The sequence below is a fragment of the Ochlerotatus camptorhynchus genome, unplaced genomic scaffold (assembly GCF_037179485.1).
Source record: "Ochlerotatus camptorhynchus isolate MF236.1 unplaced genomic scaffold, CSIRO-AGI_Acam_v1.1 ptg000371l, whole genome shotgun sequence".
NCBI lineage: Eukaryota > Metazoa > Arthropoda > Insecta > Diptera > Culicidae > Ochlerotatus > Ochlerotatus camptorhynchus.
Genome location: NW_027040859.1, coordinates 2,481,196 through 2,506,720, shown reverse-complemented (window position 1 = coordinate 2,506,720; position 25,525 = coordinate 2,481,196). Strand labels below are relative to the sequence as shown.

At 39.4% G+C, this 25,525-nt stretch overlaps 1 protein-coding gene across 1 annotated transcript; it reads right to left on the bottom strand.

Moving 5' to 3' along the window:
- Positions 1 to 10,840: 10,840 nt before the first annotated feature.
- On the bottom strand, positions 10,841 to 12,733 carry Osi7 (Osiris 7). Its single transcript, XM_065232696.1, has one exon. The coding sequence runs from the start codon at positions 12,496 to 12,498 to the stop codon at positions 11,635 to 11,637; it is 864 nt and encodes a 287-aa protein (XP_065088768.1). The 5' UTR covers positions 12,499 to 12,733; the 3' UTR covers positions 10,841 to 11,634.
- Between the last annotated feature and the right edge of the window lie 12,792 nt (positions 12,734 to 25,525).

The following is a 25,525-nucleotide window of genomic DNA, read 5'->3' as shown; positions in this document are numbered from 1 at the left end:
TAACTAATTCATTACAATGCATACAAAATAGTTACAATGAACCATTGGCAGTCTAGAGACTGATTGGGAGGTTCTTTTTCGATATTCAACTGTGCAAATGAGAGTTAATTATATTGATTGGTATATAGAAAAAAATAGCTTTTTAGTCTAGGCAATATTTTCTGTAACGTACCTTTTCAAGGCCTTTTTGAATGTATAAATCGAAGGGATATTTTTAAGATCCATTGGCAAATTATTGAAATTAACTATAGCGGGATAAATACAACCAAATCGAATATAGTTGGTTCTAGGGATTGTAACTCGAATATTGTTAACATTTCGCGTATCATATCGGTGTGTATCTTTTAGTGTTTGAAAATCTACATTATGTTTAATCAAGTTATTTTTTACTTTGAATATGAATAGAACCGATTCATAATATTTAATTTGGCTTAAATTCAACACGTTATTATTAGTATACAAATCAATAGCTCTTACATTCGGGTCTAAATATTGTTCCCAGAAAATAGTTCTCATGAATTTGTTCAAAGTTGTAGATATTTTGCTTGTAACATAAGTAGGTGCATTTTGCCAAATTATATTTAAGTAGCAAATTTGTGAATGAACATGGGCATAGAACAGATTTTTTTTCTCTTTCATAGGGATCATATGACTACTTTGTCGAAGAATTCCGAGAAATTTTACTAACTTTCGGTGAACTTGATCGACGTGCAGATTCCACTTAAGGTTTTGTTGTAGTATAAGCACCAAGTATGTTGTAGAAGCAACCCTTTCTAATTTTTCTTCACCTAGCCACAAGTCATAATTTAGGTCACAAAATCGGTTGGTACTGGAGAAAATCACGAACTTGGTTTTAGATGCATTAACTGTTAAAGAATTATCATAGAACCACCGATGTATCAAGTTCAGATCGTGCTGCATGTTTTGAAATAAATCTTCTATACTATTAGCAGCATAAACAATCGCAGCATCATCGGCATACAGTTGAAGTTTTCCCTTTAACGGCAGCTCAAAAATGTCATTGATGAAAACATTAAAAAGCATTGGGCCTAGTATGGAACCCTGGGGTACTCCGAAATTAACTTTTAGATCTGAGCTTGTGTGGTTATCAATGACTACGCGTTGTTTCCTGCCATTTAAATATGTTTCAACTAGTTTTAGAGCATTATTCCTCATACCATAGCTTTGTAGTTTTGATAACAGTATACAGTGCGGTACGCAATCAAAAGCTTTTGACACGTCTATAAAGATTGTGGAGCAAATTCTACGTTGGTCAATATTCTGTTGAATTTCGTTGACAAGGTTCACAGTAGCACTAGTAGTATTAGAATTTGGCTGAAAACCATACTGATTTTTGTTGATTATTTTGTGTCGATCAAAAAAACTGCATAGCCTATGCTCAATGAGCTTTTCAAATGGTTTGGACAATATTGGAAGTATTGAAATCGGTCTGTAGTTGCTAGTGTTATTTTTCTGACCACTTTTGTAAAAAGGCACAACTTTAGCAGATTTTAAACAGTTTGGAAAAAACGCCTTCTTCGATTGACTGATTAATTAAATATGTTAATTTGGGAACAAACAGTGGAATGTTATTTTTAATTAGTTTGGATGGAATTCCATCTATTCCTACCGCACTAGAATTCCTAAGACCACGAACATAGTTACTTATTTCATTATTTGTAGCTGGTAGCATAACAATGGAACTTTGAATGGCTGTATGTAGTGTCAAATTTTGCGAATCATGGTTGAAAATTTGGGACAAATTGTTGGATAGCTCATTTGGTATATTAATGAAATAATTATTGAAAGCATTACATATTTCCGTTTTATCTTTCAATATCGTATCACCAACAATCATTTCTGGTATGCGTTTATGGAAACCTCTAGTATCTTTGTGGAAAACAATTTCATTTAATATACTCCATACCTTTCTTATGTTACAACCATTTTGTGCTATCAAATTTTGGTAATAAGATTTCTGTTTTTGTTTTATGATACGTATGACATAGTTTTTTTTCCTTTTATAATTTTGTTGAATTATAAGATTTGCTGGCCATTGAACGGTTCTTTGATACAACAGATTTCTAGACCGTATTTCTCTCAGAACTTCTTGATCAATCCAGGGTGCTTTACTACGGCATCTGTTACTAGTATGCACTTGATACGAATTTCTCGCCATTGTACCGGTAATGAGCTCAGTGAAACTATCGATATCAACTGTTGTTTCTAAGGACTGCGTTAGTTCAGTGGAGATGCGACCAAAATCATTTTTAACTATGCATCTATCTGCACGAATATTGGATGAACGATTATAACCGAAGCTGATTAATAGTGATTTATGGTCAGTAAAACTAACGTCATCTAGACACACGGAGAATTTTTGGCAATACAAATCTGTAAGGGCATGATCTATTACCGTTCCTGATGGACCATTTCCATGAGTAACATATTCCCTGCCGACTTTATTCAAAAACGTGAACCCATTAGACTCCACCGTTGACACATAGCTTTGGGAGATTGCACTTAGTAAGTTTATGTTGAAATCACCCACACACAGCAATTTGGTAGTACATTCGAGTAAAGAATCTAGATAATCGACGCTATCTCTAAAAGTGGCATGTGGAGGTCTATAAATTACAGCGATTTTTAGTTTAGGCTCTCTCAGTGATATAACTATTGAACTGCCTTCTAAGAACTCTTCATTCCTCATAACGTCATACTGTATTGACTGATGAACAAAAATACAGGCTCCACCACCTGTTCGATTAGATCGTGGACAACAAACTACTTCGTAGTTGGGTAAATGACACATATGCAGTTCATCCGGACTCAATCTCATTTCTGTTATACAAATAAGATGCACAATAGATTTAAAACTAGATATATAAATCAAAAGATCATCAAGTTTGTTTCGTATTGAGTTGATGTTTACATATAATAAATTGATTCTTGTATTTGTAAAAACTTCATTCAAAAAAGGGTAGCATACACTCAAATTATCTCCTAACCGCACGGTACTAATAAAATCAGCATCATCGTTTGTTTCCATTGTGTCGATTGTGAGTAGATCAAAATTTCCTCACTAACACCATCAGCAGCAGCCTCCAACAGCAGCAGCAGCAAAACAGCAACAGAGAGTAAGAAATCAGGCTTTCCTCGGAGATGAGCGTAACTTTTTTAGATCCTCAACGGAATCGATGACGTAAACTTCAGCAGAGTCGTCCCGCTTACAGTAGATATTGCCTTTACTGCACCACACATATTTGTAACCATGAGACACTCGGATAGATTTAGCTTCTCTGAAGATAGATCTGGTTTCTCTGGTCAGGTTCTCATTTATGAACACTTTAGTGTGATAACGCCTGTTGTTTGGAGAGGATCTGGAGCCAGCCGGTAGCACCGCATTGCCAAAATCGATTTCATCGACGTATATGGATTTACCCTTACGAGCACGCAGGATGTCATTGCGTACTTTGGAGTTACTGAGTTCAACCAGGAGCATACCATTCCTGGCACGCTGAGTTCTTTCGATGTTGGTGGAGAACAGTTGAACTCCAACAGCAGCAGCTACCTTCGTAACGATGGTCGACTCACCGAGAGAGAGCTTTTTAGGTATGCCGTTAATAACAATTTCATTTTTCAGTCCACTCTGCTCTGCAAGACGCAGACGTTTTTTCATCTCGACGATTGTTTTGTTGAGGGCCACAATCTGACCATCATGATCACTCACTTTATTCAGGCAACTAGCAAAGTCTGTTTTCATTTCCTCGTGTAACGATTTTATGTCGTCATATTGCGCGGAGATAAAAGCTTGTGAGGATTTCACTTCTTCAACCGAAATTTTAATTTCACTTTGGGATTTTGATAGTTCTCCAATGGACACACTCAAGTATTTCATAGCATCATCTGTTCGTTTTTGGTTCGCACTGTTTTCATCACATTTTTTGTTGATACTATCAAGCGATGTTTGCAGACCTTTCATATTGGCCAACAGTTCATCCATCTTCTTGTTGGTCACATGCGAAGATTCACAGGGGTTTGAGCAATAGTAGCTATTTGTTTTTTGAATCTTGTTATAGCGAGATTCAGATAATCCCGCGCATTTCATGTGTACAGAGTTGCTGCAGTAAACACATTTCACTTGTTTTTCGTCCACCTTGATTTCAGTATTGCATGTCAGACACTCATCCATGGCTAATCTTTTGTTACGGAAAGACATGACACTCATAACCAGTTCACCACTAGCCACATCAATGCAGTGGACAGAAATGTTTTCGTAATATTTAGCGAAACACTGCAAATTTCTCTTAACCGCCACTTATTTGAGGAAGCGCACTCGATGGTTAATGTGAGTATATAACTTGGCATGTAATCCAGGATCCGCACGGTAGTGATCATCTACCGATCAAAATTTCGATTGCCAGTGGGTTCAACTCGTCAGAATCCGTTAACGTCGCGTATGATCTAACCCGTAACATCGATTGGACTAAGTTCCAATCCGTGATAGACGATACAGTATTGTCAGTGGAAGAGCTTCCGCCGTTGGAGGAATATAATTTCCTCTCTAATCTCATCGTCGACAGCGCACTTCAAGCTCAAACACGACCAGTGCTGCGATCGTCTATTCGTAAGAAAACACCATCGCTCTGGTGGGATCAACCATGCACGAAGGTTTACCGTAAAAAGTTCAACGCGTTTAAACTTTTTCGGAAACGCGGAACACGCGAGCATTTCGACGCATACACATCTCTTGAACGCGAACTCAAGAGCCTCATCAAGGCCAAAAAACGGGGTTACTGGCGGCAGTTTGTAGACGGATTGTCGCGCGAAACGTCTATGAATACGCTTTGGAGTACGGCGCGAAGAATGCGTAACCGGTCCACTAACAACGAAAGCGAGGAATGCTCGGATCAATGGATTCTTAAATTCGCGCGAAAAGTGTGTCCGGATTCCATGCCATCGCAGTTCATTCCTCGCGAAACCGCGAATTCGGTAGAACTTTCACTCGCTCTCCTTTCGTGTGACAATTCTGCCCCGGGATCTGATAGAATCAAGTTCAACTTGCTGAAAAACCTCCCAGACGTCGTTGAACTTGTACAATCAGTTCTTGGAGCTCAATATTGTTCCCGACGATTGGAGACGAGTGAGGGTGATGGCCATTAAAAAGTCTGATAAACCTGCGTCGGATCACAATTCGTATCGGCCCATCGCGATGCTGTCGTGCATTCGGAAATTGATGGAGAAAATGATCCTTTTTCGCCTCGACAAATGGGTTGAGACGAACCACCTTCTTTCAGATACTCAATTTGGTTTCCGTAGGGGTAAGGGAACGAACGACTGTCTCGCGTTGCTTTCCTCGGAAATTCAGTTGGCTTTTGCTAAGAAAGAGCAAATGGCTTCTGTGTTCTTGGATATCAAGGGGGCTTTTGATTCAGTATCCGTTGAAGTTCTTTCAGAGAAACTCCACGTTTGTGGATTGTCTCCATTAATGAATAATATTTTGTACAATTTGCTGTCAGAAAAACATATGAACTTTTCTCATGGAAACTCTACAGCTTTTCGATTTAGCTACATACTCATGTATGTTTACTTTAAGGATATTAACCTTAGATTGTAAGTTTGATTAACCTTTTGTTTAGTTTGTGTTTTGTACGTCTGGGGTTTTTTTTTCAATGTTTGTTTTCAAGATGAATAGAAATAATTTCATGCTTTAGGATTCATTAAATAGTTGTATAGTAAAACACATTTAAAACCTCCTTCTTCCCTTTTCCCATCCAAAAAATTGTAAATCTCCACTAACCTCGAGACGACCGCGAGTACTCGGTCCAGTTATTTTAACTTTAAATATAAGACAGTAATAATGTATAACGCAAAGGATAACTCGGCTCTGTAAAGTTTATTCGATTGAGCCTGTACAAATAAAGTAATTACAAAAAAAAAAAGTATTCCGCAATCAGTCTGTTGCAGCTCATCTATAATGAGTGCTTTGAAAAAGTTTAACGTGACAGTGAAATTTTAATGCATTCCGAGTATTCCAATCTAATCTTATGTAATCTAATCTAAAACCAACACAGCCAGTTCTTGAAAGTATCCTGGAAAATTATATACACTACAGATCATAAGTTTAAAGACACCCTCCAAAAAACCATGCAAATATGTTTTGTTCAATGATCTCTCATTTTACGTTCGATTTTCGATCTCCAAAGGTTATTTGAATGGTATGAATGGCATAGCATAAGTGTTCTACTACTACTTTTATTTCAAAATTTGGCTTACCCAATTCTGAGAAAATCAGTCACGATTCTTCAGAGTAAATTTTGGAAAATATTGTAACTTTGGGTGAACTTTTAGCAAACAAAATTTTAAAATTATATTGAACAATTTGCCTTCGTGGAAAGTTCCATTAAATACCTTTCAAATGATCTAAAGAGAACATAAATTGGACGTAACATGACAGAGATATGCACATAACAAATTTGTCATGTTGTTTTGGGGGTGTCCTTAAACTTATGATCGGGAGTGTATATACCTACATAATTTTTCTTGTCTATTTGATATATGTTTCACATCGAAGATGCATCACACATATCAAAACAGCAAGGTCTACTGTGCAGCATTTAAGGGGTAAGATGATTCAGAAAACATCAAAGCTAGAAAGGTTAAGTGATGCTTCATTTTCTTCTGACGATTGGGGAATGAGCACTAACTCTTGTCCTAACCTTTTACGACTTATGGCTATTGCGCCATTACTTGCTTCCAGAAAAGAAAAGAGGAAAAGGAAAAGGGGAAGGACAAAGGGAAAAGGATTATGTGAAATCTATTAACATAAACAATATTTTTGGTTTGAAATATACAATATAGAAATGCATAGCGGTGCGGTGGTCACTACCCGAGTCTTGTCACTATTATCAAGCCATAAAAAGTAACAAGGACTAAAATGTGATCCTTTGATTACTGGAAAATCCTGATTCACTACCCAAGTAACAATCCAGTAACCATTTAGCATCCACTCTGATTTATGATGGTTTTATAACGACAATGAACAATCCAATTAGTTTAAATATAGCATTTCAAAGTGTACAACATTCCTGCTTAGTAATTCAGCTTTTTGTTGTTGTAAAAACCTGTTATAGTCTTGCAAGAAAGTCAAAAACTGTCTTGTTTTAAAAATAAATTTAAAACAGTTATCAATACCTCCTTAAAACTGTTCTGTAATTCAAGCATAAACGTCATTAGCAATTGTTTATTAATGTCTTGATAAAATACTTTATAAACGTGTTCTATCATTATAAAAGCAACCATAAAATCATTTGGTTTTGCATTAGAGCAAAAAGCATTTATTGTTGCTTTTTAGGCTTTTTAAAGTGCATCATTAACTCCCCAATTACTCTGTTTACAAATTGAGCTTAAAAGATGGTTCCTCATAATTAATAAATGCCAATTTTATGACAAGGAAAACTCATAGGATAGACGAAGTAGGATGAAAAATTCAAGTCGATTTCAGAAAAATTTACTTCCTTAGAAGAATCAGCACACCATCAACGACTGACCATCTGGCGGAGAAGAGTAAACTGAGCGGTGCCATAAAACATTGTCGAAAGTTAAAACACATACCAGCCTTCTCCAGATCTTGCGAAGTATCAACCGACAGCAAACCACTGAAACTGTTCGTAAGCGGAGATTAGCAAGTTTCCGATCCATAGCAGCGATTTTAGAATCAAATCTTCGAAAATTTCATTCAACCGTACATCCCTGCATCGTTGGATGGTGCACTTCTGTAACCATCCGGATAAAGGGGATCTTTTTTGGGAACGATTGCACTTCGAGCTGTTCGACATGCAAAATGTTGTAAAACAGTATCGCAAACTATCTGAGTAACTGCTTCCAATCCATCGGGAGAAAACCGCCTGGAAGAATCCTGGATCTCACAGCGCAACTATCGAAAGATAAACAAACTTTGACGTTTAACTTTTTGCAGGCAACTTTGCCTCCATAAATGCTGCCATAAATCGGAACGGGTTAGGATCAAGCAAAATGGCTTTAGATAAATACAATTCAGCCTGCAAGTTTTCTTTATAAAAGCCATTTTAAACCCTTATTAATTTGTTAAGGAATTCTTGAAAGCAAAACAACTTTTTCACAAATGACCCATGAAAATCAACTTTTATGCCACTGCCATGTTACAATTAGTTTGCTTGTTTTTTACAATCTTCAATTTTCAATCAATATTTTCTTAGATATAACTATATTTTGGTAAATTTAGCAATGAGCAAACATTTAAATGCGAAAATAATAAAAAGAAAGTCTCGGCCAAGCTCGATCTGAAGAATATATTTTGTTTTTCTATGTTAAATAATTAGTCAAATCGACGTTTTACGAGGGTGGACTTAATTTTTTCGATGTTTTCACGTACATTTCACATAAAATTTAATATGGCACTTAAAACAAGGCCACTTAATGAGAACGATTGTAATAAATTTGGATATTCAACAAGATTTTTATACCATCAGTTTCTATTTTCATTATTTTGATAAGATCGGATTCATAAATCCTTTTCTATCTTGATTGATGTTTCCTAGTGGATTCAGCATGCGGCTAGGGGAAATGGCTCGGAAAGGGTTTTTATTGTTGCTAAATAGCTTTTATTGTAGCTTTCAAATGGTTATCAATGCGTTCGTCATACAACCTTTTGCAGTAGATCAATCTTGAAGAGCTTCGAGAATACACCCTTCAGAACCTTCTCCAGGGTGGGCCAACTAGACATATTCTAGTCCTAATGAGGTTTTGGTGGATGCATTAATGACAAAATAGCCTTGACCAGGGTTTTATGAATGTTGTTTTATAGTTGCTTTGTAGTATTTCATAAAACTTAAAATGTTACTTGGGTAGCTTGAAGTTGTCACGACTAGGGTTCGGTGGTAGATCTTATACCAGTAACGCACCACAAAAAGGTGATCTTCCATCGTTACTGGTTTGAAAAGATAAAAATTTACAAAATGGAACGAACTCACCAAGTTTAGCCAATTGAACCTGAAGGCTGCTTGATGTAGAAGTTCAAATTGTAGACGAAGCTTGACGAAGATCAACATGAACTAGTCCGGTTTATGGTAGTTGCGCAGAATGTCTTCCGTCGATTTGAGATAAACAAATGTTCGGATGAATGTAGTCGATTTTTGACGTGCATTGGCAAGCCTTTTCGTGGCCAATAGTCAGGTTCAACGCTGCGACTCAACGAATGTTGGAGATGGAGATGGAGATAGAACAGCTTCTCAGTGGCAAAAAATAGGGACCTAGAATGAGGAACTAGAAATTTTCTCCTGGGCTTGGTTATGGCCAGATCAGCAACCGATTATAGATAAAAAAAAAACTCCACGGAAAAAAAAAACAAACGTCAGGTTTGAACACACGCACAGCCTCTTTAATGGATTCCGAGAATTCCACCTCGAACAAAAGAAAGGCAGTTGAAGACGCTTCAATTCTAGGAAATGTAAGCGTCGTGTACAAGTTTGAACGATCATAAAATTTTCCACTCCTAAAACCGCTCGGCTCTCAACGAACTTTGACCGACTACAGCTATCCCCGACGAACGCGTTATCCACTGAGTTATGATTTTTTTTTTCGTGTGGGTAGTGTCATGGGAGAACTAGTCACTCGCAGAAAATCAGAGCGATTGGTTGAAAACCCGCCCAGAAAAAGCCATGGGTAGAACTCAGTGGGTAACGCGTTCTTCGGAAGAACACTGTACTCCTGATACAGGCGAAAACTTTCCCAAGTACTCTCGCGCCTCCAAAAGTAAACACATGAAGTAAGGGGGGGATAGATGCACCTCCGGGACAAGAATACTTTTTGCGAATTTTGAAAAAAAAATCAATATATGTTCGTGGATTTATCATGCAGCATTGCTAGTTCAAACATTGAGCTTGCAATGTTGGAATAGAGGTAAAAAAGGTATGTTAAACGCCAAAAAGTAATTTTCCCCAGGGGGTGCATCTTACCCTATCTTACACTACCCATTTTCTGCATCTATAACAACTACCAACGAGCCAATTATGTTCTACTTTCAATTGCTACTCATAAAACCAATTTCAATTTCCCACATTCTTCGTCGGGTTCGCCGCGGTGGTGCAAAAGGCAGGGGCGGGGACATTCGTAGCGCATGCCGATAATAACATACACATAACCTCAAACCACACGATCACTGCCATGCTCACTCTCAGCGGGCAAGTGAAGACCAACATGCCCCCCGTCTGTAAGCGGGGGCTGGTGAAGGAGCAGCAGCACTAAAAATCTACAATTACAATGGATGAAAGAAAACAACAAGAGATGCAGCCAGTTAAGCAGCCGCAAGCAGCAGTCGGTCGGTGGTGGTGGCGATGATCATAAAAGCAGCCCAACTTTGTACCGATTCGAATGAAAGTCATTTACGAGGCCAGCCCCGTTGATGGTACCATTTCGCTTTCCACCTATACCTTTCTCGACGATGATGGCAGTAGCGATTGGTTGCGTGCTAGCATTTCTTCGAGTCATGGTTCATCGGTGGGATTTACGGTGTGATCCAAACAGGGGGCCCCCTGGGGGGAGGGGTGACGGCCAGGAAGTTAATCGGACAGAAATTAGAAAATTTCCTCCAGCGCTTATTTTTTCACAACAAAAACTCGTTTCTTTATTCAATTCGATCGACTTAAGCTAAGAATGTGGTGAGGGTGGTGGTGAAAGAGAAGATGGAAGAATGAGAGCAAGAATGACTGGGTTAAGATGAAGGTAGGGGGTCAGTAGTTTACGATATCAATAATTTTGGTTTTTTTTCCAAATTGGTGGATGGGCGATGATTGAAAGCAAATTTTTTTTGATTATTATCAAGTTGAGCATATTTATTTCGTTGGTCGTTTTTGGTGATTAGTTTAACTAATTGGCTGCTATTTTTCAGTTTCTTTTTTTTTAAGACCTTCTGGAATAATTTCTTATAACACGAGAAAAGAGATAACTACAGGAACGATTGAAGAGAAAGCAATAAACGAACTCTTAAGGGTTTGGTTCTACAGACTCGTGGTTTAAAGTTTCTTTGAGAGGGTGAGGAAAGGTAAAGCTTCAAGGGAAGGGGAAATTATAGTACAATAGATACAGTGAGTGAAAGTGATAGAGAGTCTTGAGTCCTTAACAGTTACAGTGCTAAGTATCTAGCTACAAGTAGGAGAAGATTATTTTAAGAAAGAGAGATGATGAAAAGTAGAATTCTTCGTGATTCTGAACTCACACACAATATGCGTTTCTGGTATAGATTTTTTTTTAGAATTTTCTTCTTGCTTTGCTGCTTGGTTTGCTTCTTGGTTGGCTAAATAAATTACGATTACTTCCTAACGCTTACTCGTATGCGAACGAAATTGGATTGGTGGTTCTTTAAATAATTTAATTTAAGTCGGCAAAAAACAAAATCTCGTCTAAATAAATTAAATAAATAAAGATCAAAATGACCCCAAATTGTAAAAGGCACATCCGGGCGATATGCACGAGTATTGGACGGTACTTCGGGCTTAAGAGTAAACTCCTCTAAGGAGTACACTTGCAATCAGTTGCGTATTTTGTGTAACTAATGTTTCGACTATCGTTTCCAGGTCCGTGGGTGGAGGTCGCTTCTTAGGGCTTCTGGACGCTGTAGGCCAAGTCCTGGGCATCCTGGATGGAGCGTCCCCAGCCACCACCAGCACCGTGTCCTGAGCTGCCGCTGTATCCGGCTTCGGCACCGCCTGCGTACGATCCTCCAAGCGCGTAAGCATCACCATGGCTCGAAGTATGGCTGCTAGTGTGGTGTGGGTGGGCAACGACCTCGTAGGTGACATGCTTCTCCTGGGACAGCAGCTTCTTAAGGCCGATGATGGCAGACAGAACCAGAGCGATCTTGCCGATGAGCAGAGCCTTACCAGCGATCAGTGCAATAGCTCCCAACAGCAGTGGCAGCAGAGCGGCGGCCTTCAGAGCAACGGCCAACATGAGTGGGCCAAGGATCTTGGCGGCCTTCTTCTTCTTGCCACGAGCTTCAGCGGCATCCTCACCATCATCGAGCAAGTTTTCGCTGACATCTTCCAGAGCACGTCCGGTTGAGGTGACGGCATTCACGATATCCGAACCCTTCAGGTCAACCTTGATGGTGTGGGTGGACAGGAAGCTCTGGATACGGGACAGGATCAACTGTTCAATGGACTCATCACCGCTCAGGGCACGTGGGGCTCCATCGGTTTCAACTCCTGGGGTCTTCACCACCGTCACTCCATCGGTCAACGAGAACGTACTGCGTTTGGTCACGACCTTGTCAAAGAAGCTGAAGATCTTATACTTGACACAGGACACCGAATCCGACGACAAGCAATCCTTGTAGATGCTTCCCATCAGATCACCTTCCGTATTGATGGCATTCCGTGAGGTACGGGTATCTTCCGCTGGTAGGGCCGCAACCACTGCCACCACACATAACACTCCAAAAACTTTATAAATAAAAGCCATCTTCTTCTCTGATTTCAGGTGCTCACACTATTTTGCTTTTCCTGCTGATGATGGCAAAAGTTCGCTTTTTCACTTCCCTTTTTTCCTCCAAATCAGTTCACGAAAAAATGGTGGAAAAATGCACACGGCCACTCTCTGGGCGCACTCCACAAGACGGGATCAACCACAAACGAAACACACGACAAAACACACGACTAAACCGCAGAGTACAAGGATTGGATATGATATGCTGCTAACAGAACGTACACCGATTTATATATATGTGATACCTGTTTCCTAATTCCCCACCATATCATCCGAATATTACATTTTCCTACCACTGCGCGTATTTACGTATTTATGTTTTTAATATACCCATAACCGAGGAACCTCACACACCATAGCTGCGTCCCGATCTCTTCTCTCGCACGTTGACTTCATACTGCCATCGCACTCGCTCATCAACCTTCCGCCTCGAAGATCACCACTCACTACACGTTCGGTAGTGCCTGGGCAGCGAGCGCGCGCGGCTGCGGGGGGACTTTCATTCATGCATCTCTCCATCAGCCACGGCGTCCAAGACGACGACACTCAACTTGAACTTGGGTTGCAGCAGCAACCTCTCCAGCTGCAACAACAAGCGAAGCCCGAAGAGATCACAACCGCTCTCACACTCACACTCTCACCACTGCAAACGCGTACGCGTTGTTGTTTATCTCGGCGCGGGCTCAGGCTCAGGCTCAGGCTCCGGTTCCCACCCAATCCGCTTTTGGTAATCCAAAAACCTCACTCGCATCGCGCCGTTTCGGAAACCTTCACTTCACCACCAAAGAGCCGCGCGGCTGCTGGGAGTTCATTGGTCCATTTGGATCGCTCGGGAAGCGAGATAAGTTTCTCTCCGGCGCGCTGTTGTTGATTTTCCCAAACCACGCGCGAGCACGCTTTTCCGGCTTCGTCGTCTTGGGAAACGAAGAAAAAAGGTAAGTGAACTTGAACGCCGTCAGCCGCCGTGATCGGGTTCGCCGCTGGGGCTTTAGTTGGCTGTTGAAGTCACTTGCAACCGATCGACCGACCGACCGGGTTTATGAATGCACCGAACGACATGCGGATTGGATTAAGTGAGTTGCATCTCAATCGAATCGAGGGTGGAGGGCTTCAGTCTCTCACGGAAGCACGGCGTTGGAATCGTTTCTTGCTATAGAATGATTGGGTGAGTGGGAATTGTTGGTTTTGTTTCTGTTTGTTTGGTGAATGTTTTGTGATGAAGAAAAGTGTGATGATTAAAGTGTTTTGTTTCGGAGTTGGAACGAAACGAACCAAAGATGAGTTAGAGGTGAGATTGATTGGTGGTAATTATTCAAAAAGGTTTGATAAATGCCCAAGTGTTCATGTGAAAGAAGGCAGGAAATGTTTTTATCTAATTTCCTACAACGTGGGAAACTTTTCAGTTGCACGTACTTATGTCAATTGATGCAAATCTTAATATGAATATTGTACTTGTTAGAGAAAACAGAAAGTGGCCACAACGCTCAGGGGTAAACGGTTAAATGCACGAAAGTATGAAGGTGGAGAAGAAGAACAACATGTTTCCCATCAATATTTCGTAATGGGACGTTGAAGGCAAAGCCAAGTCTTTCAATATGAATCAAAGTGATCCACAATAAGTAATTATTAAGTGCTATGAGTGGGTTGGTTTATTTCCTTAAAATTTCGTTATAATTGATTATCTTTTGACAGATACGCGTATTTCGTCAACTACTTACAGACTTCATCAGTACCAAGTACTCAAAACCACTACAACAGTGGTGTTGAGTACTTGTTGGCACTGATGAAGTCTGCAAGTAGTAGACGAAATACGCGTATCTGTCAAAATATAAGCAATTATAACGGATTTTAAAGGAAATAAACCAACCCACTCAAATCTCTTCATAAAGGGATTCCGTTAAGAGGTTCGACAAATTTAAAGAATTATTAAGTGTTTACTTAAACAGTCAATTTTCTTATCACACTTTGCTTCACCGCATCAAACAACAAGTAGCAGAAAATGGGGTAAAATGCACACCCTGGCCCCATTTCAAATACATTTCCTAAACATGTTCAAGGATTTATCTAGCAGCACTGCTAGTTGAGACATTTAACTATCGATGCTGATTCAAAGATCCTCGAAACAGAAGTAAAAAACATAATTTTGCCCCAGGGGCGCATCTTATCCCAGAAGCCCTTATCAGTTTCAGCTGATTTTTTTTAAACGGGTGCGTTTCTTGTATATTTGCACTAAATGTTCTCAAAACAAACAAAAAAGCACTCCTGGTGAATCAATTTTCATGCCTTCATCCGTTGATCTACTCAAATGAAGTAGGTACTCAAAAATGAAGAAACATTCCACACTCAAAAAAGTCCACACATCTGATCGAAGTGTTTAAACATTTGATTTTTCATATGCACAATCACATTTATTTTGGTTCAATATGTTCTACTGTTGTGCTGTGGTTGTGGGTAGTCGCGGGTAGTCGGCGACTTGAGAGCAAAATCTCACCGCAAATGTTAAATATTAAAAATACACTGCACCCAAGTCAGTCCCCTCGAACACTTGCGCCCCCAATCTACAAGTTGAACGAAAAGTTTTAAAAATATTAAATTTGAAATAACTAGCGTCTAATATACATACAGTCAAGATTCCTATAGTACGGATTCGTTCTTGCTGGATTCCTATAGTACTGATGCCACTGGATTCCTATAGTACGGTCGATCCGGCATTAACGAATACACGGAGCATATGGGATTAGAGCTAATTGGGACCACGGCAATTTGAAGAGATAACTTCCTGATGTCTTTTGAGAAGTTGTTAAGCAGAAAGTTGGCCAGCTTTTGGGACGATTCAGTTTCTGGTAGGACACAAGTCTAATCCTGTGGAAGATCCGGAATATTCGTAAAAGTGGTCAATTCATGAAACTGATCCTAGAGCTCCGCGGATTTTTCGAAACCACTCATAAACGTATTATCACAATTAATTCGGAGTTGTGACTGGAATATGGACTCTGAGAACTACACGATGGTGCCTTCCGGTGGAACATCCGTAAAAGTGGTCAATTCATGAGACTGATCTTAGAGCTCCGTGAATTTTCCGAAAACACTCATATACGTCTTATCAGAATGAATTCAGAGTTCTGACCTGAATATTAACCCTGGGGACTACAGGATGGTTCTATAGAAGGTCCGGAACATCCGTTAAAGTGGTCAATTCATGAAACTGATCCTAGAGCTCCATGTTTTTTTTTTCGAAACCTTTCATAGACGTCTTATTACAATTAATTCAGAGTTTTGACTAGAATTTGGACTCTGGGGACTACAGGATGGTCCACCGAAAGATCCGGAACATTCGAAAAAGTTGTCAATTCATGAGATTGATCCTAGAGCTCCGTGAATTTTGCAAAACCACTCATAAACGTTTTATCACAATGAATTTGGAGTTGTGACCGGAATATGAATGTTTAGACGGAAAATGAACCTTTGGGAAGATCCTGTACATCCATAAAAAATTCAGTTCTTGAAACTGAACTTAGAGCTCCGCTTTTTTCGAAACCACTCATTGGCATCTTATCAGAATTAATTTGGAGCTATGACCAGAAAATTGACCCTGGGGATCAATGTACAATGGTCTCCAAGCCGTATTTATGTAGACAAAAATATTAGCACCAAAACCATCACTTTTAGGTATATGGTGTCTTGGGAAAGTTTTTTCATATTTTTAGCTGATTTGAAATTAGGGTGGTTCTTAAAATTGGTGAATTGAAAATTCATTTTTTTTTATTACTTGAGATAGACTAATGCAGTGTTTAAAAAAGTTGTAGAACGATCAATTTGAACCAACTTTGCTGATGGCATCAGATTTTTATCTTTTATGGTTCATGACTTATGGTTTTTTTAAACCAATAGGTTAGAGTGGCCTCTAGAAAATCTTTCTTTAAAATTTTTTATTGGTGATCAACGTATAAAAAATATTTTAAGAAAGCCGATTTTCTAGGAGCCACCCTAACCTCTCGGAAAAACATTGTTCTAAATACTTTTAGAACTTTTTATGACGCATATTTTTGCAGAAGCCACTTATTTGATATCTCCTTTATTTAAAAGTTATGGCTAGTTTTTGATAAATAAAAGATTTTTTTTTTAATTACACAGTTTCTTCCACCAATAATGAAAAAAAAACACGATCTTTTAAATGAAAACAAATGTTTTAAAATCAGTTTGGTCCATTTAGAGACATTGTCATTTTAATAGAACCATTTTTTCGAAGAATAAAATAATAAATAAAAAGATAGCAGCCTGGTTGCTTCAGCAAAAATATGCGTTTAATAAGTTCAAATGTAACCAAAACTAGGTTTTTACGAGAAATGAACTTATCAAAAGATATTCGAAGAAATCTGTTTTTAGGGGCATTCCTAACCTGCTTGCTTAAAAAATCGTAACTCATGAACCATAAGAGATAAAAATTTGGTGTCTTGAACAAAATTGCTTCGAATTGATTGTTCTACAACTTTTAGAACATTGCATTGGTCTATCTCAAATAATAAAAAAAAAGTTTGTATTTTCAAATCTCCAATTTTTTGGACCACCCTAATTTAACTAACATAAAAATATCGGCCAAACAATATGAAGAAACTTTCCCAAAGACACGGTATATCTAAAACTGACGGTTTGGGCGCAAACATTTGTGTCTTCCTAAATTGGCTTTGGGACCATTCCGAAAGATCCGAAACATCCGTAAAAGAGCTCAATTCATGGAACTGATCCAAGAACTCTGTTTTTTTTTCGTAAACTCTCATAGACGTCTTATAATTATGAATTCGGAGTAATGATTGGAAAATAGACCATGGACACCAAGAACGCTCCTCTGGAAAATAATAGATAACTCATCAGAATGAACTCGGAGTTGTGACTGGAAAATGGACCGCAGGGTCCATTGGATGGTCTCCGGAATATCTGGAACGTCCATTAAAGTGGATAGGTCAAAAAAACTGATCTAATCACTCTGCCGTTTTTTAGAACTGGTCATAGACACATTTTTTTTGTATTTATTATCATGTATGATTTCTAGGTAGCAGCGCCGGTGGTGTAGTTGTAAGCGTGAGTAACTCTCACCCCAGCAGGCCTGGGTTCAATCCCAGTTGGCGCCGCCGGGATGTTCTGAGGCATAACATCTCTGATCACGCCTTCCTTCGGGGGAAAGCCGTTGGTCCCCGGTTCATGAGTTGATGGGTCGATAGGTAGGGTACAGGTGTGGGAGCTGCCTCCCTGTCGTCGGTAGCATTGGTGCTCAGCATGGAAAACAAATCAAGGAAAAAAAATCTAGGTAGTATTTAAGAATTTAATTACTTCTAGACACTTTTAGCGGAATTTTTGAATATTATTGCTTGGATTTCATAGAATTATTTCCCTTGACTTCTTGGAGATGTCTCTTTGGAGTTACAAGTTAACAAAAGTTCTCCGAAAGTTCTGATAAGATGTCTAAAGGGTGATACGGTCAAAATTTGGTCAATATCAACTTGACGTATTTCTTTCAATTTTGCATTTAAAAAACCTGAACACCCCTCATTTTGAAGGTGTGTGTGTTTAGAATGTTGCTCCTGTTTTGATTTTGGAATTCACTCTTCAGTTGTCAAAATGCCGTCCAAGCAAGAAGAGCAGCGTATCAAAATTTTGCTCGCGCATCGCGAAAATCCGAGCTACTCGCACGCAAAGTTGGCAAAATCGCTAAAAGTTGCCAAATCAACCGTTACAAATGTAATTAAAGTGTTTGGGGAACGTTTGTCGACAGCCAGGAAGTCTGGATCGGGGGGAAATCGAAAACCGGAAGCCGCTGAGACGACAAAGAGAGTTGCCGGTAGTTTCAAGCGAAACCCTAACATCTCTCTCCGAGATGCCGCAAATAAGCTGGGTGTATCGTCTACAACCGTGCATCGAGCCAAAAAACGAGCCGGACTATCGACTTACAAGAAGGTAGTGACTCCAAATCGCGATGATAAACAAAATACAACGGCCAAAGCGCGATCCCGGAGGCTGTAAACGACGATGCTGACGAAGTTTGACTGTGTGGTAATGGACGACGAAACCTACGTCAAAGCCGACTACAAGCAGCTTCCGGGACAGGAGTTTTATACGGCAAAAGGAAGGGGAAAGGTAGCAGATGTTTTCAAGCACATGAAACTGTCAAAGTTCGCAAAGAAATATCTGGTTTGGCAAGCCATCTGTACCTGTGGCTTGAAAAGCAGCATTTTCATAGCTTCCGGGACTGTCATTCAAGAAATTTACGTGAAAGAGTGTTTGAATAAACGTCTGCTGCCTTTCCTGAAGAAACACGGTTGTTCCGTACTGTTTTGGCCGGATTTGGCATCTTGCCATTACGGTAAAAAGGCCATGGAGTGGTACGCCGCCAACAACGTGCAGGTGGTTCCCAAGGACAAGAACCCTCCCAACACGCCAGAGCTCCGCCCAATTGAGAAATACTGGGCTATTGTCAAGCGGAACCTAAAGAAGACCAAAAAAACTGCTAAGGGCGAGCAGCAGTTCAAGGCAAACTGGCTTTCTGCGGCGAAGAAGGTGGACAAGGTGGCTGTACAAAATCTGATGGCAGGGTTCAAGCGTAAGGCCCGGCAATTCGGATTTGGAAAAGCGGAAGCCTAACTGAATATTTTTCCTGAATTTTATACTAATTAAACTTGAAAAAGAAATTTAATTTGATTTTTTAAATAAACGATTTCACCGATTTACACGCGTTTTCCCTTGACCAAATTTTGACCGTATCACCCTTTATGAGTGGTTTCGAAAAACCCTCGGAGCTCTAGGATGAGTTTCATGGATTGACCGCTTTTACGGATGTTCCGGATATTCTAGTGAACCATCTTGTAGTCCTCAGGGTCCATATTCCGGTCACAACTCCGAATTCTTTCTGATAAGACGTCTATGAGTGGTTTCGAAAAATCCGTGGAGTTCTAGGATCAGTTTCAGGAATTGACCACATTTACGGATATTCCGGATCTTCCACAGGACCAGACTTGTGTCCTACCGGAAACTGAATCGTCCCAAAAGGTGGCCAACTTTCGGCTTAACAACTTCTCAGAAGACATCAGGAAGTTATCTTTTCAAATTGCCGTACAATCAGTGTTTGGTCCCAATTAGCTCTAATCCCATATGCTACGTGTATTCGTTAATGCCGGTTCCTATAGTGCGGTCCCTATTAACCGTACTATAGGAATCTTGACTGTTTTCAGATAAATTTAAAAATCATTAAATTTGAAATGGCAAGCGCTCTGGTAGACAAGTTTAGAGAAGAAAAAACCACAAACGTAAAATTTGAAATGTTCTGGAAAACATTTAAAAAGGATATATTTGAAATGACGAGCGCCCCTGGTTAGCATATATAAAATGATTAAAATCGTTCAATTTAAAGTGGATATACATGTTCAGGGATAAATTTAAAAAAAAACTGTTAAATCTGGAAAATCTTAAGAAAATATCAAATTTTAAATAGCTAGCGCCCCTGGTAGACAAGTTGCGGTAAAAGTTGAATAAAAATTTTAAATTTCAATTGGTAACTGATAAACATGTTACGAAATCAATCAAAAATTGTTAAATTGAAGCAGTCTGTGCCCCTGATTGGGGAAAAAAAGATAAATAATACCACTGAACTGTTGAAAAGCTCATCAAATTGAGGTTCATCAAACCACTAACGGTGCAAATCTTGATTGGCGGACCAAAGTTGGCGCTACTTAGTGGCGTAAGATAGAAATTTTGACAAGATGATGCTTTCAAAATTATTTCACGGTGAGGTATGGCAGGGAAGTTTGGAAAAAAGATCGACATAACTTTGGAAAGTACTGAATCACTTGAGAATAGCTCGGAATCACTTAGAAAAGTACTGAATCACTTCGTGAAAATTAGGAATCACTTCGGAAAATACTGAATCATTTCAGAGAGCACTGAATAACTTATGAAAAGTTCAAAATCGCTTCAGAAAAGTTTGGACTCACTTCGGAAGTGCTGAATCACTTCAGAAATATTGTATCACTTTAGAAATGTTCGGAATCGATTCAGAGCAGTTTGGAATCAGTTCAGAAAGTACTGAATCACCTCAGTAATGTTAAGAATCACTTCACAAAGTACTGAATAACTTCAGAAAACACCGGAAACACTTAATAAATATTCGAAATCACTTTGGAAACTACTGAATCGTTGCGGAAAGATCAGTTAGGAATGCACTGAATCACTTCAGAAGTTTTTTAAATCATTTCGCAAAATACTGAATATCTTCAGGAATGTTCGGAACCACATTGAAAAAGCTCATGATCACTTCGGAAAGTACTGAATCACTCTAAGCTCGGAATCTCTTCGGATAATATTGAATCACTTCAGAAAATTTCGGTTTCATTTTGGAAAGTACTGAATTATCCCAAAAAGTTTAAAATCATTTCCGGAATCACTTCGAAAATAATTGAATCATTTTGGAATGCACTACATCACTTCAGAAACGTTCGGAATCACTTTGGAAATACTGAATCACTTCAGAATGTTCATAATCACTTTGCAAAGCACTGAATCATTTCAGAAAGTACTGAATCACTTCAGAAAAAATTGGAGTCACTCCTGAAAGTACTGAAACACTTCAGAAATGTTTGAGATCACTCCAAAAAGTACTGAACAGTTCCAGATAATTTGTAATCACTTCCAAAAATACTGAATCACTTCAGAAAGAATTGAATCACTTTTGAACAGTTTCAAATCAATTCTAAAAGTCATGAAAACTTTTGGAAAGTACATTGTAGTACATACATCTCTCAAGTTAACAGTCACTTTTTCAAGGCTGAATCACTTTGTTATAACTTCAGAAAAGTTTGGAATCCCTTCAAAAAATATTTAATCACTTCAGAAAAATTGGAATCACTTTGGGGAGCACAGAATCATTTAAAAACAAAGTTCAAAATCTCTTCTGAAAGTACTGAAACAGTTTAGAACATCTCGGAATCAGTTTGGAAAGTACTGAATTACTATCACTTCAGATAGGACAGGTATAATTGAGCATGAGCATGATTAACCACTCGCGGTTGCTACTCCGTTTTTACCAGATCACCTGACAGAGAAGCAACAAACGATGCGTTTAACTACCCTAATAAAAATGTCATGGTTATTTTGCTTAACGACGTGTTCGGTGTATCATCCCAACACTTTGTGGAAAAGTTCGACTATTTGGTTTATCGTTCGTTTATGGTATTTGTTTATTAGGGTAGCATGCTACTGTAATGTGAAAAAACTGGTTAGTAAGTAAACGATGGCCAATAACAGCGCTGGCCGCTTCCAAATGAACGTCAATTAGACCGTCAAAAACCGAAAGATCCTCCTCACTTCCATAAATGTTTCAATAGTTTTTCAACAGGATTCACTTAAGGGAGTATTGATTATTATCGCTAAGTCACTCAATTGGGACACATCGAAAAAGTTCTTGATTTTGGCAACATAACTGTAGTACAGTCAACTCTCCAAAACTCGATGTCCACTAACTCGATATCGAGTTATATAACCAAAGTAAAAATGAGTGTCATGACTACTGCGATAGCGAATTTGTATGGGATTGTTATTCTATAACTCGAGTTGTAGAGAGTGCACTGTAGTTACGTTTCCAAAAACGAGATCGGTCTATACTGACATTGCATTACATTAGAAAGGTTTGCAATCACTTTGGAAAAGTGCAGAATTACTTCAGAAAGTACTGAATAACTTGAGAAAAGCTTAGAATCACTTTGGAATGTACTGGACCATTTCAGAAAAAAATTATAGCACATACAGAATACTTTCAAATATCACTGAACTTCACAAAAGTTTTTAATCACTTTGGATCCGTGTATTTAGCTCATAACATATTTAATAACTTCAAAAAGGCTGGGACACTCGGCCAGCCATTGCGGCAACAAAACTCGTTGTGGCAAATGTGGTGAAAACCACAAAGAGGATTCTTGCCACAAAGAATCAGTAAAATGCGCTTACTGTGGCGAGAATCCTCACCCCTTGCAGGAGTGCCCGATGTACAAACAGCACTCCGATAAAGTGCAGCGTTCAATCTCTGGACGCTCCAAGCAGACATATGCTCAAATGTTGAAGGCTGCATCAGCCGTCCAAGATGCAAACCAATTTTCGGTTTTGTCAGTTGAAGAATCGGACTCTGACTCATCCGATGAAGGTGATTCTACGGTGGTACACGCACCTTCAAAAATAGACGGTTCCTCAAAAAGAAAATGCCCCTCCCCGAAAGTGCGCCGTAAGAAAACTAAAGTCACCTCCAGACGATTGCCAAATTCCCAGGGTAATGGGGATGAAAAAACAAAACCGAAGGCTCCTGTTGATCCAATCCCTGGATGCAGCAAGAATTTTCCGCCATTGCCCAACAAAGATAAAAAAATAAAAAAGCTGCACCTCAAACTTCTCAAAAGAAATCCAAGTCCGAACGAGGTTTGCTAGCTTTTTCGGACATTGTGGAATTCATATTAAACATGTTCAACATACAAGACCCTCTAAGAAGCTTAGTTTCTGCCTTGCTTCCAACGTTAGAATCATATCTTAAGCAATTGACTGTTTCATGGCCCCTCCTTGCATCAATCATATCTTTCGATGGATAATTCGTCTAACGAGGTTGAAGATATGATCACTGTGCTACAGTGGAACTGCCGTAGTCTAGTGCCTAAACTAGACTCGTTCAAATTTTTACTTCACAATTCTGATTGTGATATATTTGCTCTCTGTGAAACATGGCTTTCTTCCGATAAAGAACTCAACTTCCACGATTTTAACATTATACGCCTGGATAGAGACGATTCTTATGGAGGAGTACTTTTAGGGATCAAAAAGTGCTACCCTTTCTACAAAATTTCCCTTCCTGCTCTATCAGGCGTCGAAATCGTCGCTTGCCAAATAAATGTGAAGAACAAAGATCTTTGCATAGCTTCAGTATACGTTCCACCAAGAACCTCCATTAGCCGTAGTCAACTCTGGAATCTAGTTTCGATTCTTCCATCCCCAGTATTAATTCTGGGTGATATGAACTCCCATGGTACTGGGTGGGGCGATCTATATGACGACAATAGAGCGGCTATTTTTTACGATTTATGTGACGATTTCAATTTGACTATTTTGAACACTGGTGAAGCGACACGTATAGCAAAACCTCCGGCTCGAGAAAGCCGACTCGACCTATCTTTGTGTTCAAGATCGCTATCATTGGATTGTCAGTGGAAGGTTATCAATGATCCCCATGGTAGCGATCATTTGCCAATCATCATTTCAATAAAGTGTGGCCCTCACTCTGCAGAACCATCTCGGGTTCCATTTGATCTTACAAGGAACATCGACTGGCAGAAATATGCAACGGCGGTGACAATCGGTGTCGAATCAATAGATGCGCTTCCACCATTGGAAGAATATCGATTCCTAGCCGATTTGATTTACAAAAGCTCACTGGAAGCACAAAAAAGAAAAGTTCCAAGTGCACCCTTTAAAAGGAGACCAGCCACACCTGGTTGGGACGAAGAATGCACAAAATTGTATGTAGAAAAATCTGATGCTTTCAAAGCTTTTCGTAGACACAAAACCTCCACTTACTTCGAGGAATATTCAAAGCTTGAGACAAAGCTGAAACAATTAATCAAAGCAAAAAAACGCGGTTATTGGCGCAATTTCGTCGAGGGACATTCACGAGAAACCTCAATGAACACCTTGTGGAGGGTGGCTCGCAACATGCGTAACCGCTCATCTTTCAATGAGAGTGAAGAATACTCCAACCGATGGATATTCGATTTCGCTAAAAAGGTCTGTCCGGACTCAGTTCCAGCACAAAATATTCTTCGAGAAGCGTCTCCTAGCGGCGGCTCTCTGGATAGACCATTCTCAATGCTGGATTTCTCTATGGCTCTTCTTTCATCGAACAACTCCTCACCGGGAAGCGATATGATTAAATTCAATCTTCTGAAAAATCTCCCAGATATCGCTAAAAGACGCTTGCTAGATTTATTCAATTCCTTGCTAGAAAACAACATTGTACCGCCTGAATGGAGACAGGTCAAAGTAATAGCCATTAAAAAACCTGGCAAATCAGCGTCTGACCATAACTCATACCGTCCGATTGCTATGCTTTCATGCATTAGGAAATTGTTGGAGAAAATGATCCTTCGGAGACTCGATCACTGGGTCGAATCAAATAACTTGCTATCAAATACACAGTTTGGGTTCCGCAAGAGCAAAGGAACAAACGATTGTCTAGCGCTGCTTTCCACAGATATTCAACTGGCCTTTGCACACAAGGAGCAATTGGCTTCAGTATTCTTGGACATTAAGGGGGCTTTTGATTCAGTTTCCATTGAAATTCTGTCAGACAATCTGCATAGATGTGGACTTTGTGGAATTTTAAATAATTTCTTGTACAATTTGTTGTCAGAAAAGCAAATGAACTTTTCTCTTGGAAAACTGACAACTTCCAGAATTAGTTACATGGGCCTGCCCCAAGGCTCATGTCTCAGCCCTCTTCTTTATAACTTTTATGTCAAAGATATCGACAACTGTTTGGCAGAACAATGCACGCTAAGACAACTTGCAGATGACGGTGTGGTTTCCGTAAGAGGTCCACATGCCGTGGACTTGCAAGGACCATTGCAAAATTCCTTAGATAACTTGTCTTCTTGGGCTATGAATCTAGGGATCGAATTCTCGCCGCAGAAAACTGAACTGGTAGTGTTTACTCGAAAGCGGTACCCAGCCCAAATGCATCTTAATCTTTTGGGCAGAAACATTACTCAATCATTGTCTTTCAAGTACCTTGGGGTCTGGTTTGATTCAAATGCACTATTACGTATTTGAAGCAAAAATGTCAGCAGAGGATCAACTTTCTCCGTTCAATTTGCGGCACATGGTGGGGTGCTCATCCGGGAGATCTCATAACGCTTTATAAAACAACTATTCTCTCTGTTCTAGAGTACGGCTCTTTCTGCTTTCTCTCGGCAAGAAAAAGTCA

Coding starts and splice junctions, on each gene's coding strand:
- Osi7 (XM_065232696.1), bottom strand. CDS start 12,498: ATGGCTTTTATTTATAAAGTTTTTGGAGTGTTATGTGTGGTGGCAGTG.